Genomic DNA, 16,070 nt, shown 5'->3' with positions numbered 1-16,070 from the left:
GGAGCCGCACATTCTCATACACAAAAACTCTGTAAGAATACTGCAAGCATTCGATGAAATCTGATATGAGCAACAACTCAATTCGATCGTTATCTGATACTTAATTTTGCTAACACGACATGCACTGAAATACAGATGTATTATCATTACATCATATGTTGTAATTAAAGTATATTTTTGAACACATGCTTGATTTTTTCAAACGGTACCGCTGCTTTTAAAACCGAAAGTAGGACTTCTAGATGTATATGTCCCTTTCGACAAACGCGATTTTAACTGTTTAAGCGCAAAACAATACGGATTTATACCTTGTAACCACCAGCTTATTCGAATTGGCATAGATTTAATATATTTCGTTTTAAACTTAAATTTACTTTCATTTGAAGGCGTGTGGCTTTACCTTTCAGAGTCTTGCAATCGAGAAAGGATGTCGAGTGTTGTTCGTGTGTGTATGTGTTTTTATTGACATTGTCCATGCGTCCAAACAATATAGTGATTCATTTATACACAGGTCTTTACGGACATTCCTATCAGTTCGCTTGGTTCATACTGTGTAATTGATTTATTATCATTACTGATGTATTATCATTATTGTTAGATAATATGTTTGTAAGATCAATTAATACGTGTGTTGGTTGACAATGTAGCATTATGACTATCAGAAAAGGCTTACACGTAGTAATTGATGACACACAACTGACATTGTATATCAATCAATATTCATAGCAAATAACCAAAAAATTAAAACGCAAATCTTAAAGAACTTATAATATTCTGATAAAAATGTTTAATATGTCCAACGTTGTGCACAGGTACATGTTTTCATGTGGTGGACAATTGGGTAAATATACTCTCGATAATCAGCTGATGCACAAATGTTATGTTCGGCTGAAACATTCTATAAATCATGTTTGCATATTAATACTATATTATATTATACATTTACTAAACGACATACACAGACGATTGCATCAGTTTCCATAAATCAGTTGGTTACTTTAAATTCCTGACATGGTTAATAAACCACGTTATATATATGGCGACTTACATTGTCCAAACCTGTTGTATGTTATTTGAATTGATTTTACTCAATGGCACTATTTTGGATTCAAGCGGCCGAAGGCCGAGTTTGTGAATCATATACTTCTGTGATGTATACTGATCAACCTTTTTAAAGTGGGTATGCACGATTTTGTCAAATATTTATGAACTTATATCAAATGTGTAAAAAAAACTTATTATACATATATTTCAATATGAATTACAATAAAAGTTAAGAAGAACATGTGTCGACAAATGCAAAATAAGGCATGTTTTGAATTCTGAAATCAAAAATGCCTGTCAGTCGAATGTGCCAGCATGTATATCATGCATGAACGATGTGAATCTAAATTAAGTTAAGTGCAGATTCAAAGACATAATTTTGTTTTACGGATCATTATAATTTCCTGCAACGATATCTATTCAAACGACACACGAACACTCACTCCGATCCTAATATAAAGACGAATACTTTGGTTATTATAGGAAAATATGTACGAAATATCTTCACAATCGGCTCGGGGCGCTAATTTGTCTTTGCTGCATTTTATGAAATTCGTCTTCAATGTATAATTTTTCTTGCCTATTTTATGTTGTTATCGCAACATAATTTATCAATATATTGCATTTGACACATATAAAAAGCATGCATACTCACTTTCAAAAGCAGTCGTTGAGTGCCTGAGTACTTTTCGTATTAAAGGGACCACGAATGACGAAAAAAGAAAAGTTCTAAAATTATACCGCATTTTTTTACAATTATTAGTTTAAATTGATTAAAATATCACGACTGGTATGTTACATTACTTTAAGTTCATATTTTCAGTATATTCGGTAATAAACTTTCGCGATGTGAAATCGAAAGTACATCGCGAAATTATATATATATATATATACTTGGTTTACCACGTGACGATGATGATCAATCTACTGGCATTATTTATAGTTAACTGGTAGTTACTTAGTAGACATACTCAGTAAAATTATTACAAAATATACTGAAAATTTAAAACTGAACAATTTTTTGAAAGTTATGCAATATACCAGTCGTGATATGTTAATCAATATAAACTAATAATTGTAAAAAATACGGTATTTTACAACTATTCTTTTCTTCGTCGTTGTGGCTGACAGTCCCTTTAACACTCGGAAAACATTTACAACTGGACGATTATTGAGCCTTAAAGGGGCGGTTTCACAGATTTTGGCATTCATGGAAATTTGTAATTAAATGCTTAATATTAATAAATGTAAACATTGGATCTAAAAAGCTCCAGTAAAATCAAGAATAACATTTAAGAAAATAAATAAGTAACCCTCAACAGGGCTCGAACCACTGATCCCTGGAGTCCTGGAGTAAAAAGTCAACAAATTATACCAATCGGCCAACGCTGCTCATGCAACGAATGATGTTTTTTATAATTCAAATAAGCGATCCTCGTAATTTCACAAAATATAACGAAAACAACAGAACTCTAAATTATTCATCGTTTCGCGTTGCAACGCTTTATAATTTTCATGTTTTTAAATCGTCGAAAGAATGCATACAGTGGCTATTTTAGAGCATGTAAATGAACATTATTATTGTTTCCTCACAATATCAAAATTTGAAACATCTTTTTATTTTGTCAATTTACCTAAACTAGAAAAGGCCCCTTTAAATAGTTCAGATAATAACCCTAAATTATAATTATACATGCGATTTTCAGCGAACTTTACTCGCAAGAATAGTAGGAACAAACAAGTTTTAGCAAACGTGTTACACGCCACATTTATTGGACTGATATATTGATTCGTTTGTTTTCTTGTCGATTTGTGAACTATGGATGTGTCAATACCTGTACAAAAACGAGTCACGTTAGCCTCAATAGTTGTGTAGAACAACTCACCAAACATATTGTCTCATACAACAGCTAAATTAGGGGAAGAATGTGCACACTTATGTAAAGGTTAATTGATCTCGCTGTTTACGGCAGTTATTTGAGATTTTAATTTTAAACGGTTACACGAGTAACTACAAATCGAATTCATTGATACGGACCAGTCACCATACTTAATTACAAATGCGTCAATTGTGCTCTTACAGTCAACAAGTCATTAACTGCATATTCTTCAAAAATATATGTTTAAATTGAGTTTCAAATCTATAAATGATTGTATTCGAATGTTATATGTATAGCATTATATGCACATCAACCCTGTCAATATATATAATGAATTCTTCGCACTTGTAAGGTATCCATATTTGTAGTAGACATTATCGACTTACACTGTACGGTTCCAGCGTATTATACATAAACATATTACAGTAATTACCGTTCAATACCTTTTCACTTCACATGCCACATAAACTGCTCTAAAGATAAGTTACTCAAGTGTTCTGGCGGATCGATGAATTGTTGCACAGTTTACGTCTCAAGTAGTGATTGAAGAATAATTTGATATTTAGAAAAAGAGAAACGTAGAAACATATTGTATTTTTTGGATACCATCATTGCAGCTTTTTAAACAAATATATAGCTTAGATATACAGTACTCACTAAGACGATGTCACATAAAAAAAGTTAACGCAATTGAACATGGTATGTGCATATCACTAAAACTCTGTGATTGTTTGCTTAACTTAGCATAGGTGTTTCTACAACCAACCAATAAAGCAAGATAAGCTACGTAAAAGCTGCCAGGCACAGGGTAAAATGCGAAACGAAAACAAAACCATATAAGCATCAATTAGATATAATTGAAAAGAGGTAACTAGATAAGGTATTACTAAGCTTGACCAGCATAACTGTCGAGTAATGGAGTATCGACAGTTTTGTTCCTAATAATTAAAGCGTGTTAACAGCTTCAAAAACAGTCAGTGTAAAGTTTTAGTATTGAATTTAAATGTCAAATCAATCACAAGATAAACTATTGAATGTCTCAATGACGTTTCATTAAGAATGGTCGCTTGGTTTTTTATTAATGGTCTGCTTAGATCCGCGCTAGCTTGTGGTGTATGTATATAGAGGCTATACCGTTGTCTCAAAACAAAAACAGTTTAATGAAGCTAGCGCATTCTCTGTGGAACGCCTTGTTTCGGAGGAGTTATTCGATATTAGTGTTAACCGAAAACCCATTGATTTCTATATTATAAAAACCGTCATTTGGGAGCAGCGAGAGGTTATTATCCGTTACAAACGGAACAAGATTGCAGACGCTTGAGAACCATGTTCGGTTTCACAAAATCCGTCAATTTCGAATGCGTTTTAATAATGGTTGCGTAATAATTAAATGAAAGCGCTGTCTTTAATTTTTATAGTTTTTTAATTGAACATTCTCTTAAGCATAAAGTCGAAAGTATGCAAGCATAACACACAACGTAATGCAATTTGTACCTATAAATAATTATGAGTTTACATGAAGTTTCTAAGGCGGTATGTTTCCAACTCTGGACTAGTTCTTAAGATGCACGGTACTTGTTAAACCAAATAAAGGAATCGATAAGGCCTTGATAGAAGTAGTAGTAGTAGTAGTAGTAGTAGTAGTAGTAGTAGTAGTAGTAGTAGTAGTAGTAGTAGTAGTAGTAGTAGTAGTAGTAGTAGTAGTAGTAGTAGTAGTAGTAGTAGTAGTAGTAGTAGTAGTAGTAGTAGTAGTAGTAGTAGTAGTAGTAGTAGTAGTAGTAGTAGTAGTAGTAGTAGTAGTAGTAGTAGTAGTAGTAGTAGTAGTAGTAGTAGTAGTAGTAGTAGTAGTAGTAGTAGTAGTAGTAGTAATAGTAGAAGTAGTAGTAGTAGTAGTAGTAGTAGTAGTTGTAGTAGTAGTAGTAGTAGTAGTAGTAGTAGTAGTAGTAGTAGTAGTAGTAGTAGTAGTAGTAGTAGTAGTAGTAGAAGTATACTTATCATTAGTTGTAGTATAAATAATAGTAGCAGAACGAAAGAAATCGAATATCGATACACTAATGAATAGAAACATACCACCTATTAATATTTATAATCATAATATTTTAAAACAATGTTAGCATGAAACGACACAAAGCAAAAGGACCGCAAACCGATATCGGTTAAATCCTCGTGCAGAGCCGTAAACATGGTCTTGCTTTTAATATTCATTTGTCTCTGGATGCCTTACCTGTTGCGGCGAGTTGATTAAGCGTGTACAGATGGATTGTATTGGACAGTTAATTTGACAGTTCTTATTCATTTGTTTAGGACGTGTTCACGCAGAGAAATGTAGCGACGGATTGTTTTAGTTGTAAACATCTGCTGATTCTGGTAAGTTACCCAGACTGGTATACTTCAAACAGCATTACACTTAAATCGTATGATTATGTTGTATATATGTATGATATTACGGTGTTAGTCTTTTCAACTGATTCTTTGCAATATAAATAGTAATGAATATATGACACGAAGAGTTAATACAATACATGTTTTTAGCGTTGAACTTTCACGTTATGTAAATGTACATAATAAATATATATTATAATGACAATCAACAGTCAACTATGCATTTTCCTCATTAGCAGCTCAGAAGAAATGTTATAATGCACGGACAGAATATTCCAAACCAGCTAACTGTGGGTATGTTAAAGAAGGTTTTCTGGAAAATGATTTCGTCAGAAGTTTCTTTATAAGTTTGCTGTAATTTCTTTTATTTTTTTTTTATAAATTATCTATTAGTGATACGTGTTGGATATTAACGAATTTGTTAGTGTTATTTATTAACTTCACATACATATATTTGTAGTTTGTCTTTATATATTAAAACGATATTTTGTCAATACATATCAAGTTGCATTAATAGTAAACCTCTCCTTACATTTAAGTATCCATTTCAACAAATCTAATAGAACAGGTTGTCTTATTGTAAATCAAAGTGTAAGAAATCATGTTTTTGACGCAATTCTAATATTTCTTACTATCGACACAATGTCATTCGTTATTTGCTGAAAAATTATAACGGTTTAAGCACTTTTTGAGACTTGCTATATATGCGAAAGCTCAACGTAGTAATTAGTTTTATTAGCGTAAATCAAACGTCTATAAATCACGTTGATATTAGGTGTAATATATGTACCGTATTTTGATTTTTGCAACCATTACCTTATGTGTTGAAATGTGCCCGTTTACGACAGCAATAGATGCGCAAAAAATTCCAGGTATTACGTTGTTATGTTAATATTAATATAGGTTGTTGTCAAAGGATTTCTTCTATTTTTAAAGTTATGACTTTATTTTTTTATTTAATGTAAGTACACTTTGTCCATATTACACATTTTGCCCGTGCAAAAGTGAATAACACAAGAATAACATAAGACATTCAGCTGTTGAATACATACGGTCATGCACGTTTTATTTACAATGAACTAGCTTGTATTCTTAATGATGTCGGGCAGTGTTTGGATACTTTGGTCGTGTGTTTGTAGTGTCTGTAGTGTTGATATTCAAATATGCTGCATACAAACCTGCAACCTGTATTTTGTTGCGAAAACTTAATCGTAAATTAAAAATGTTTCATGACTCGTTAAAAATACATTTGCCACAATTTAGCTTCCAAACAACACGTTGGTAGTTATCTATAAATTTGGGCGTTTTTCAAAATGATTGCGTCTATGATTGAAGTTATGATGTTTCCAATTATTGGAGTAGCTGTAAATAAATTTGTTATCAACTTTCGCTTATTTTCCTCGTCCCGATAGGACTTACATGGGAAACATTTGTAAGGCAATCTGCTGATGAAAACTGAACTTGGTTGTTTCCTTAATTGCTTCGGGCTGTTTAAGTTGCATTCGGTCGTGCGTTTGTAGTGTGTATTGTCAAAAATGCCCCATACAAAATGAAAATTATAGTTGGTTCTCCGGATGCCTAAGCAATGTAACGGAAGGATGCACAGTGACAATGAGTGGCATTAACGCATTTTAGACTCGATCGTAAAGCATGGTATATGAATCGTTAAAAACCACATTTTCCGCAAAGTCGTCTCATTAAACGAAAGTAATAAATGTATTCCTAGACTTTGTATCATGACAGTATAATGACCGAAAACGGATGAAATGATTGGACCGTTCGGATAATGACATTTGATAAATATTGTCCCCGATAGTATTGAAATGGTTTTCATGCAAATTATTTTGATATATTATTACTTAAAGAAACTGTGTTCCTAAGTTACTGGTGTATAAATACATACACTTTTATGTTTATTACCTGTTATTAAGTGTATTATATTATTTTATTGTGAAGACATGAGCTATTGTATGACATGTATACGCTTTAATTGAGAAATGTTAAAGCGTATTTTCTGTGTCATTTTGCTTGATAACTAATATTAATATTTTCAATAGCATATTTTTATTTTGTACATTATAATAGATAATATTGCAACGTTGTTGGACTATTAAAAACAAACTTAACATATACATATACCACGTTAGCATATTCAATGTATCCTACATAGCCTCACAGTTGCATATATATATATATATATATATATATATATAGTCCTTCACATGCAACATTCATTATGCATTGCAGGATTATTTTCTTTATGTACGTGTTTATATATTAACATTTAGTAACGATGGTCAAACAAATATTAGGCATGTATGGAGTATAATACAATTAAAAAAGATTTCATAATGGTATTTCTTTACATGAGCTTTGTATAACCACTAACGTGGGCATACTACACAAAATTATAGGGTATAAAAGTTAATCTACACTGTATATATAATCCATTCATTTCTTCGTTGTACACTGACTAGTTATTGGCAATGGTCTGTTTGGTTTTCCTACAAACGCTACATTCTGAATGAAGTTTTGACTGCATCGAGCCCCTCGGAATATTTCTTATCGCAGTTCACATAAGAGTGACTGGAGAAGAGGAAGAACAAACTACTGACGTCTTGCTTGTTATCAGCTTGACCAGACGATGCAGAGTCTATTCCTAAAGATGCTATTATTGTATGCAATTTATTTGCAAATCTATCTACCGCGCGATGTTTTCCTCGAATATATTTTCAATACAAATGCAAATTATAAACCCATACTTGGACAAATCAACCACCTGTGGGAAATGCCTTATTTTATACTTTTGACATATTCCAGACATCCAACAACTTGTTTGAAATAATATATTCAAAAGCCTCTCAGACATTCATGTTATCTCGTTTGCCTATATGATTCGTACTTGATGTATTATCGTACGTGTACGATATCATGTTCTTTTGATAAACCACTATATATTTGGTATGATCATCTGACGGTGTTTCTATCGAACAATACGCGCTCAAAATAATACAATTAAAGGAATGAGTGTCGACATTTTATATTTAGTTATATTTATACCATACAGAAACACATACTTTAACCTAAACCTTATAACACTAATAAACATGCCACCATATACCGCCTTAAGCACGTACAGTTGCGAAAGACAATACGATGATTATTTATTGTCGTGAGCTTGTAAGATCATGCGCAAACTAATGTTCGGTGGATTTGCATTTTGTCAATGAAACATTATACGATGGATGCATGCATATTTATACAATATAATGTTTCATAATGAATTTAAGCGACGATCGCAATAAACACACCAACATAATATAACCATATAATCAAACATTTCGAGTATACATACCGATATATTGCACGCTTGAAACATTGTCGAATAAAGCATCTTGATCATCATTTGTTTTTCATTAAGCGCTATTCATATGAAATAATATGATTAAATGTCTGTTTTTGGTTTTCTTTATTTATAGGTAATATTTCTTGAACACTCAATGTTACATGTTGCATATGTAAGCCATGATTATCGGTTTCACTGAACAAATGGACTTTTCTTATGCAATCCTTTGTATTAAGTGTTCAGTTTCTCTCCGGCATAACGATTGTTTCGCCACCGGAAAACAAATATTAAGCACGCGTCCATCAATGTACATGTATGGGGCTCCACATAATGTATAGATAAATTAGGCAAATTACGCGCAGTAGTATGAAAAGGGAAATATTATTCATTGTTTATGAAAGTTAGATAAATTGTTAATATGAAAGTTTAATGCATAGGCGAGCACATGCACATTGCATAATTTCATACCTAGTATATAACGTCATAAAAAACAATTGAGCCAAATACAAACTTAAAGTGAAACAATACATAATTGAGGATAATTGAATTACGGAATTAAAAATGAGCACATTCGAATGTTACCTGCATTAAATATCTAAACATTACAACTTCTGAAACATCTAAAAAGCTGCCCAATTGATAAATCAATATCTGTAGGAATTATCGACTGAAAATGTACAGTGCATGTTTATTATACAAGAAACTAGAAGTTGTGTATTATCTACATGCCACATTAAACTACATCTATTCGAACGATAAGTTACGCAAGGGTCGTTACAGATTGAAAAATACTTATATACGTACATATGATCCTCTAATATAGTAGTTTGGGATGATTTTGCTGTCATTAACAGACAGTACGACAATTACAAACGGACAACACTGTCGATATTATAAAGCTATCAATAGAAACGAAACGTTCGCATGTCACACAGGCTACAGAACTCATGTTACTATACATGTCATTGTATATTTACTTTCGGTGAACATTTAAAATACGGCTATCCGCTGTAAATGATTTTGTTCCATGTATGTTCGTCAGAGACTTTACACTTTACACTTTAATTTATTTTAACACGACTTATTTGATATCATGGAAATGATCCACTACACGTGTGTTTAATGTTCTCGTAAAGCACCGTTGGGAACTGTTCCAATTAAACACGTTTGAAAGTCGGAAATAGTATTTAAGATTATATAACGATATAGTACAATAGACACGGTACGAGAATTCCGTAAAAAGCAGAAAAAATATGAAATAGAAAGCGCTAAGAGAAAATGTTTACATTCAAACTGCAATACATGAACATTATTTGGCTTAATGCTAATGCGTTTGGAACTCGTAACTTCTGCTAAAACATTCAATTAATTCAACTGCGAGGTCACTTCATGGTACGGTTCGAAGAAATCTTAACTTTATCTTATTTCAACACTGCAATTCCAGCAATACAAATTACAAGTAGCACATAACTGCTCGCGAAGGGACTGATTGAACACGATGTTAACTGCTCCACTGCGCGAATCATTAAAAAGCGACGCGATCGTTCACTATTGTTAAACACTATGCATTACAAAAATATATGTTTTTGTTAAAAATATACACGCTAAAAGGCAATTATTTAAGACCAGGGTTAAATAAATAAGCGAAAGTTTCGTATATACTGTATCACCACTAAACAGTTTAATATCGAAATATTTCATTTTTCAAATTTTTCTACCAATTATGTAATTTATGTTGTTTACTATATCCTTAAGTCAGACCTTAAGCAGTTAATATTGTGATGAGTAAACGCAAATATGTTGTCAAAATATTATCAATATTAATGCATTTTGATATTTTCTGAGTGTGCACACATCTTTTAATATCAATAACACAAACATATTAATGCCATACCATAAAACATTGCGGTATTATTAGTGGTCATTTATATGCACACTTATTTGTGTTTGTGTCATATTTAAAGTATTAAAGGGACTGTCAACCACGAATGGCGAAAAACGAAAAGTTCTAAAATACCGTATTTTTTACAATTGTTAGTTTATATTGATTGAAATATCACGACTGGTATATTACATTACTTGAAAAAAGTTCATACTTTCAGTATATTAGGTAATAAAATTTCGCGATGTGAAATCGAAAGTACATCTACTGGCGTTATGTATAGTTAACTGGTAGTTACCTGGTAGACATACCCAGCAACATTTATTACCAAATATACTGAAAATATGAAACCTTAACAAATTTCTTCGTCGTCGGGGTTGACAGTCCCTTTAATGAATAGTATTAAGTATCAAGTTTTATGTATAATTTGCTTGAAATCCTCATGTCAACTTACTTATTCCAAGTTATTTAGTGACACCAGTGTGTTTTATGTATTGCTCATACATAATTAGTTTTGTCAGAATATTATTAATGGAATAGAAGAAACCAAAGCATGGTGAAAAAACATCAAGTGTCATTTAGACATAGTTAAAAAGCGGCTAATACATATGGGAGTACTAAAAATACAATGAATAACGAGCTAGTAATTGATTATTGACAGCTACATCTAGAGTGTTAGTTTACAAAACCATTTGTCGAAAATTGCGGTATCAAATTCAAATTACCAATACATTTTAAATGAGAACATTGGACGTTATAATGTAGTTTTTAGATATTATGACATCGTTGTTTTTCATGCACTTTACGAAGGAATTACGTAGGCATGTATTAGCTGGTTTGTATTTATTAATTGGCCATAAATGGGTTCAAACGTTTACTAATTACAATTACAATTTCAAGACTTGTTCAGAAGTTGTGAAAAGCGGTCAGGCATTGTCAAATATTCCTGTAACAAATGCTGTGTATATTTCCACCACTTCTTCAGTCATTGTGAAGATAGACTGAAGAAGCCAAGTATTACCGAATACGACTTTAGCAAATATTTTTTATATTGCCATGTAATAGCTATGGATGGTAAACATGTATAGCATGTGCTGTAATTTGAATATATTGGTTGTTAAATCTGTACGGTTTGGAATGGGACACCCTCAACCCACACAAATCTACTCACGAGGTAAATACAAATTTTGAACTGAAAAAATATTTACATGATGTATTTCTCGTTTTAAGAATGATATTATCATTAACATCATTACATAATTACTTAGCGCATGATTTAATACGAAACGACTATTACCACATGTCTTATCACAAGCAGTTGGAATGCTTCAATTTAATAGTACACGATTAATTCATAACAAAGCAAAACGCTTATTAATATTAAGTGCTAGTACCAATCATATCTATATATAGTGCACTGCAATTGGATTAAGACAGCAATTATATCAATCGATACACGCAAATTGATCAATTCAACAATAAACCAAACATGCAGGATTTAACAATCGAACACACAGCTTATAGAATCGCGTGGCCAATACATTAGACATATTGCTTTTAACTTGACGCGGTGATAATAGGTAAATGTATGATTTGTGCACGAAATTTTTCTTATTGTTTGCCTTCTGAAGACTATTGAGATAGTGTGTGTCGATAAGTCGTTCACACTTCTTTATTTGTTTATTGTTTTGTATTGTGTTACTTTGCTAGAAGCATCGCCATTTGTGCAGATGTCGTAACTATTTTTGTAGAGGTTTTTATTCATAGTCAAGTCGTTTACCATTAGAAGATTTTGGTTTCCACCGAAAATTATCATAATAGTTGAATTGATAAAATAATGCTTTTGCATGTTATTATGCACTGACATGTGTCATTATATTTGAATTGAACATTTAAATAAGACTTACACGCCAACAATTATGAAAATTTGAAAAAAAAACAGAAATTGTCTTTCAGTTGGAAAATGCCTCTGAAGCACCTCGCAATCATTATGGTTCTGAAGCAAATCACATTTAATCTCTCCGATGGTCTTCTTGTTGTTTAATAATTGTGTTTTTCACAATATTGTAGAAACAAACGAAAGCATCTGCTGAGAATTTTTGCAGAACCAATTCTAAACAAAACACAAGAACAATACAATCACTTATAAAATTCATACGTGACTCTGGGTGTGAACAAATGAGGTAAGTATCTAGTTTATCTACTGATCGTATGTGTGTTCAAACTCAGTCCTATCGAGATATATTGTTCACATTGTATATTTGATTAATTTTCATTTTAGCGACTACTACAACATGCTTATGCATTTTGCTAAGCAGTCATATTTCTTTATATCACATGCTTTTTGCATTTGTGAAACAATTAAATACTAATCCAACTATCTTAAGAGTATATCGTCACAATACCTTTTAGTCCGTTTACATTATTGTCTGTATTATGTTATGATAAATAATATAACATAATCGGAATTGTCATTATTATCTATATGCTTATCAATGTAATCTATACTTCTACCAATCCTTCCGATTTGTCTTGTTCTACTTCTAATGCCTCTTCTTGTTCGACTACTTCTACTCCTACTTGTACGTCTAGTAAAAACACACCTCCTCCTCCTCCTTTTACCACTACTGCTAATACAGCTACAACTATAACTACTATTACTACATCTACTTCTACTACTACTACTACTAAAACTACTACTACTAGTACTAATATTACTCGTTCTCCTTCTCATACTACTATTTCTACAATAACTACCACTACTGGTACGACTACTACTATTACTACTACTAGTACAACGTATAATACTACTTCTACCACTACTGCATTGACTGCTATTACTCATACGGGCAATATTATTACTGAATAGGAACTACTCACACAAAGTATTTTAAATTGGTTCTTCTACTACTGTACTACCTTTTCGTGTCAGTATTACTATATACTACAATATTAACTGCTCACGCCAATAAATGATTTTCATATTCAGGAGTTTTCATTATACATTATCGAAATAGTATATTATAAATAGTTTTTACATGACACACTTATATTAAATAACACACACGTTACAACGCCACTGTCAGCATTATGATATTAACGTCGATTTTATATATGAATTCGTATATTATAAATAAAATACATTATGCCAGGATAACGCTATATATTTTAAATCAAATTATAATAAAATCGTGTCTAAAAGCGAAACGCGGCAGAAAAAAAGCAAAACCAATATCGAGACTGCTTTTATTCTGGGACGAACCATATAGTCTTGCTTTTATGAATAAGTTGTCGGCTGGATGTCATACTCTCTATATAAACGTCTACAGATGGATTTATGGACATTTAATTTCACGGTTGTTTTTCTTATGTTATGGACATGTTACTGCTGGTTCGTACCGTCTATACAATCGTCTGACGATGGTATGTAACATAAATGTGTATATATATTATTTAAATAAAAATTACAATTATTATTATTATATTTCGTTTGGTTATTTTAGAACGGTGTATTGTATGCGAAATGACTCGTGGTATTGTGATTAATGATAAATGAAAAAACAGTTTGTTTTTGAAACATGACTGCAAATATATATTTTCGTCTGTTAACACTGACCAACATTTGAACAGTACACTATGATATCTAACAATCAATCCTATAATATACGGGCAATTTATTCACACCACCTATATTTTGGTTAATAAATGGTATTTCTAATACATGTTTTTTTGGAAATACGCCATACTGATGTTTGTTATACGATCACGGTACTTTGTTGGTAAATAGTGTGCGATTGAATACCCTAGCGCTAGCAGTTACACCGACTTATATTATAAATGGTACGTTTTTGATAGTAACGTGTATCTTTAGAAAAATATATCAACGCCATATGCGTGTAAATGTAAATGTGTTATTATTGAGCCCATTCGTGTAAATCCTTCTCAACAACCATCAGTATCCATGAAACGTATTTATACACACTTATCAAATCCTATATAATATGTTTCCCTTGTTCATTTTATAAACATTACTCATTTGAGTTATTGTTGAATTGCTTATTCTGAACACAATACAAGAAGGTATATCGTGAGTTGTTTTTTTAATGATTTACTGTTCGAGTTAAACCAGTCGCGTTGTTTGTAGTTTAATTGTACGCTTGTGTTATGACATTATTTATACTGTTTAAACAAAGGTGAAGTAAATAAATGACTCATGAACAGACAGACAGACAGATTTTTTATTCAACACTTATACAAAGTACATCGTATTTATATATATACAATCGCACATATATATTGTCACGTGATTTTATAAAAGAATAAATAAGCAGAAAAAAAATATGTTAGATACAAAAAAACACAGAAAGCAAAACGCGTTGTTTTTAGAATAAGATTGTTACAAATGCAGTTGGTAATATATTACATACATTATAAGTATACAGGAGATGAATATATTACGACTTATCATTTATCAGTCTTGATCGTATAGATAGCGCGTTTATGACAAACAGTGACATATTAATAAGTTCCATTTTATCCTCCGTTTTTAACAAATTCAAATATTTATAAACAGATGGTTTGATATAATAGTTTATGTATTTTTTTTCTAAAATCACTATAATACATAGGTCATACACAAACAAAATGATATTCATCCTCAACGTCATTTATAACACAGAACATGCAGTATCCTACAGATCTTTCCTCTAAATTTCTAGCGTATCTACCCGTTTGAATTCTCAAAGGGTGTACAGATAAACGTAATCTACTAACATATGCTCTTACTGATTTAGGTAAAATATTTAGATATGGTTCATATACTAGATATGTTTTAAACTGCCTATACATATCCATGATAGAGCTTTCGTTCACATCATTGTACCATTTAAGTTTAAAAGAGTCAACAATTCTACATTTAAATACAAACAAACATGAGATCATATCAAAAGCATGCACATTTTCGAAAACATCTGTAAAACCAAAATCATTTAACATCTTTTTAACATTATATACCCAACAATAATTATTGAAATAAAAACTACTCACGACGTCAAATGTCAATACCAATTCTTCATAGGCATTCAATTGCTTCAACGACATGTCCAACAATTGTAAATATTTGTGGATTTATAAGGTCTTAAACCACTTTGATGTACAATAAAGCTGTAAAAGTCACAAATATATATATATATATATATATATATATATATATATATATATATAATATATAGCAAAAAGTACATTCCATTTCGTTCATTTAAAGTCGGATCATTTTAAAAGACGGAAACATACTACCATGTTTTTCCAGGGTCTAGGGTGCAACGTTACTCAGTATTGGTGAGTCATTAGAACACAGTTGTGCCGATCATTGTTTTTCTGGACTTGAATTTAATATTATCACCAAATACGTATTTTTTTATTGCATGGTCCGGATGCAGTCGTTTGATCAACTGTATTCCAGTTAATGATGTAATGGTTTCCGGACAAACACAAAGCACATTATAGTCCAGGATTTACCTATGTTCATTTGAAAATA

General features: G+C 31.5%; 1 protein-coding gene across 1 annotated transcript in view; it reads right to left on the bottom strand.

The window, feature by feature from the left end:
• Positions 1 to 476, bottom strand: part of LOC127831297 (kynurenine formamidase-like) — a 17,431-nt gene extending 16,955 nt beyond the window's left edge. Inside the window, exon 1 of the mRNA XM_052356269.1 lies at positions 401 to 476. Within this exon, the coding sequence (XP_052212229.1) occupies positions 401 to 476 (76 nt within the window). The remainder of the gene's footprint in view (positions 1 to 400) is intronic.
• Between the last annotated feature and the right edge of the window lie 15,594 nt (positions 477 to 16,070).

The sequence above is a fragment of the Dreissena polymorpha genome, chromosome 5, assembly GCF_020536995.1.
Source record: "Dreissena polymorpha isolate Duluth1 chromosome 5, UMN_Dpol_1.0, whole genome shotgun sequence".
NCBI lineage: Eukaryota > Metazoa > Mollusca > Bivalvia > Myida > Dreissenidae > Dreissena > Dreissena polymorpha.
Note: the sequence above shows the minus strand (reverse complement) of the source record. Positions and strands in the feature narration are given on the sequence as shown.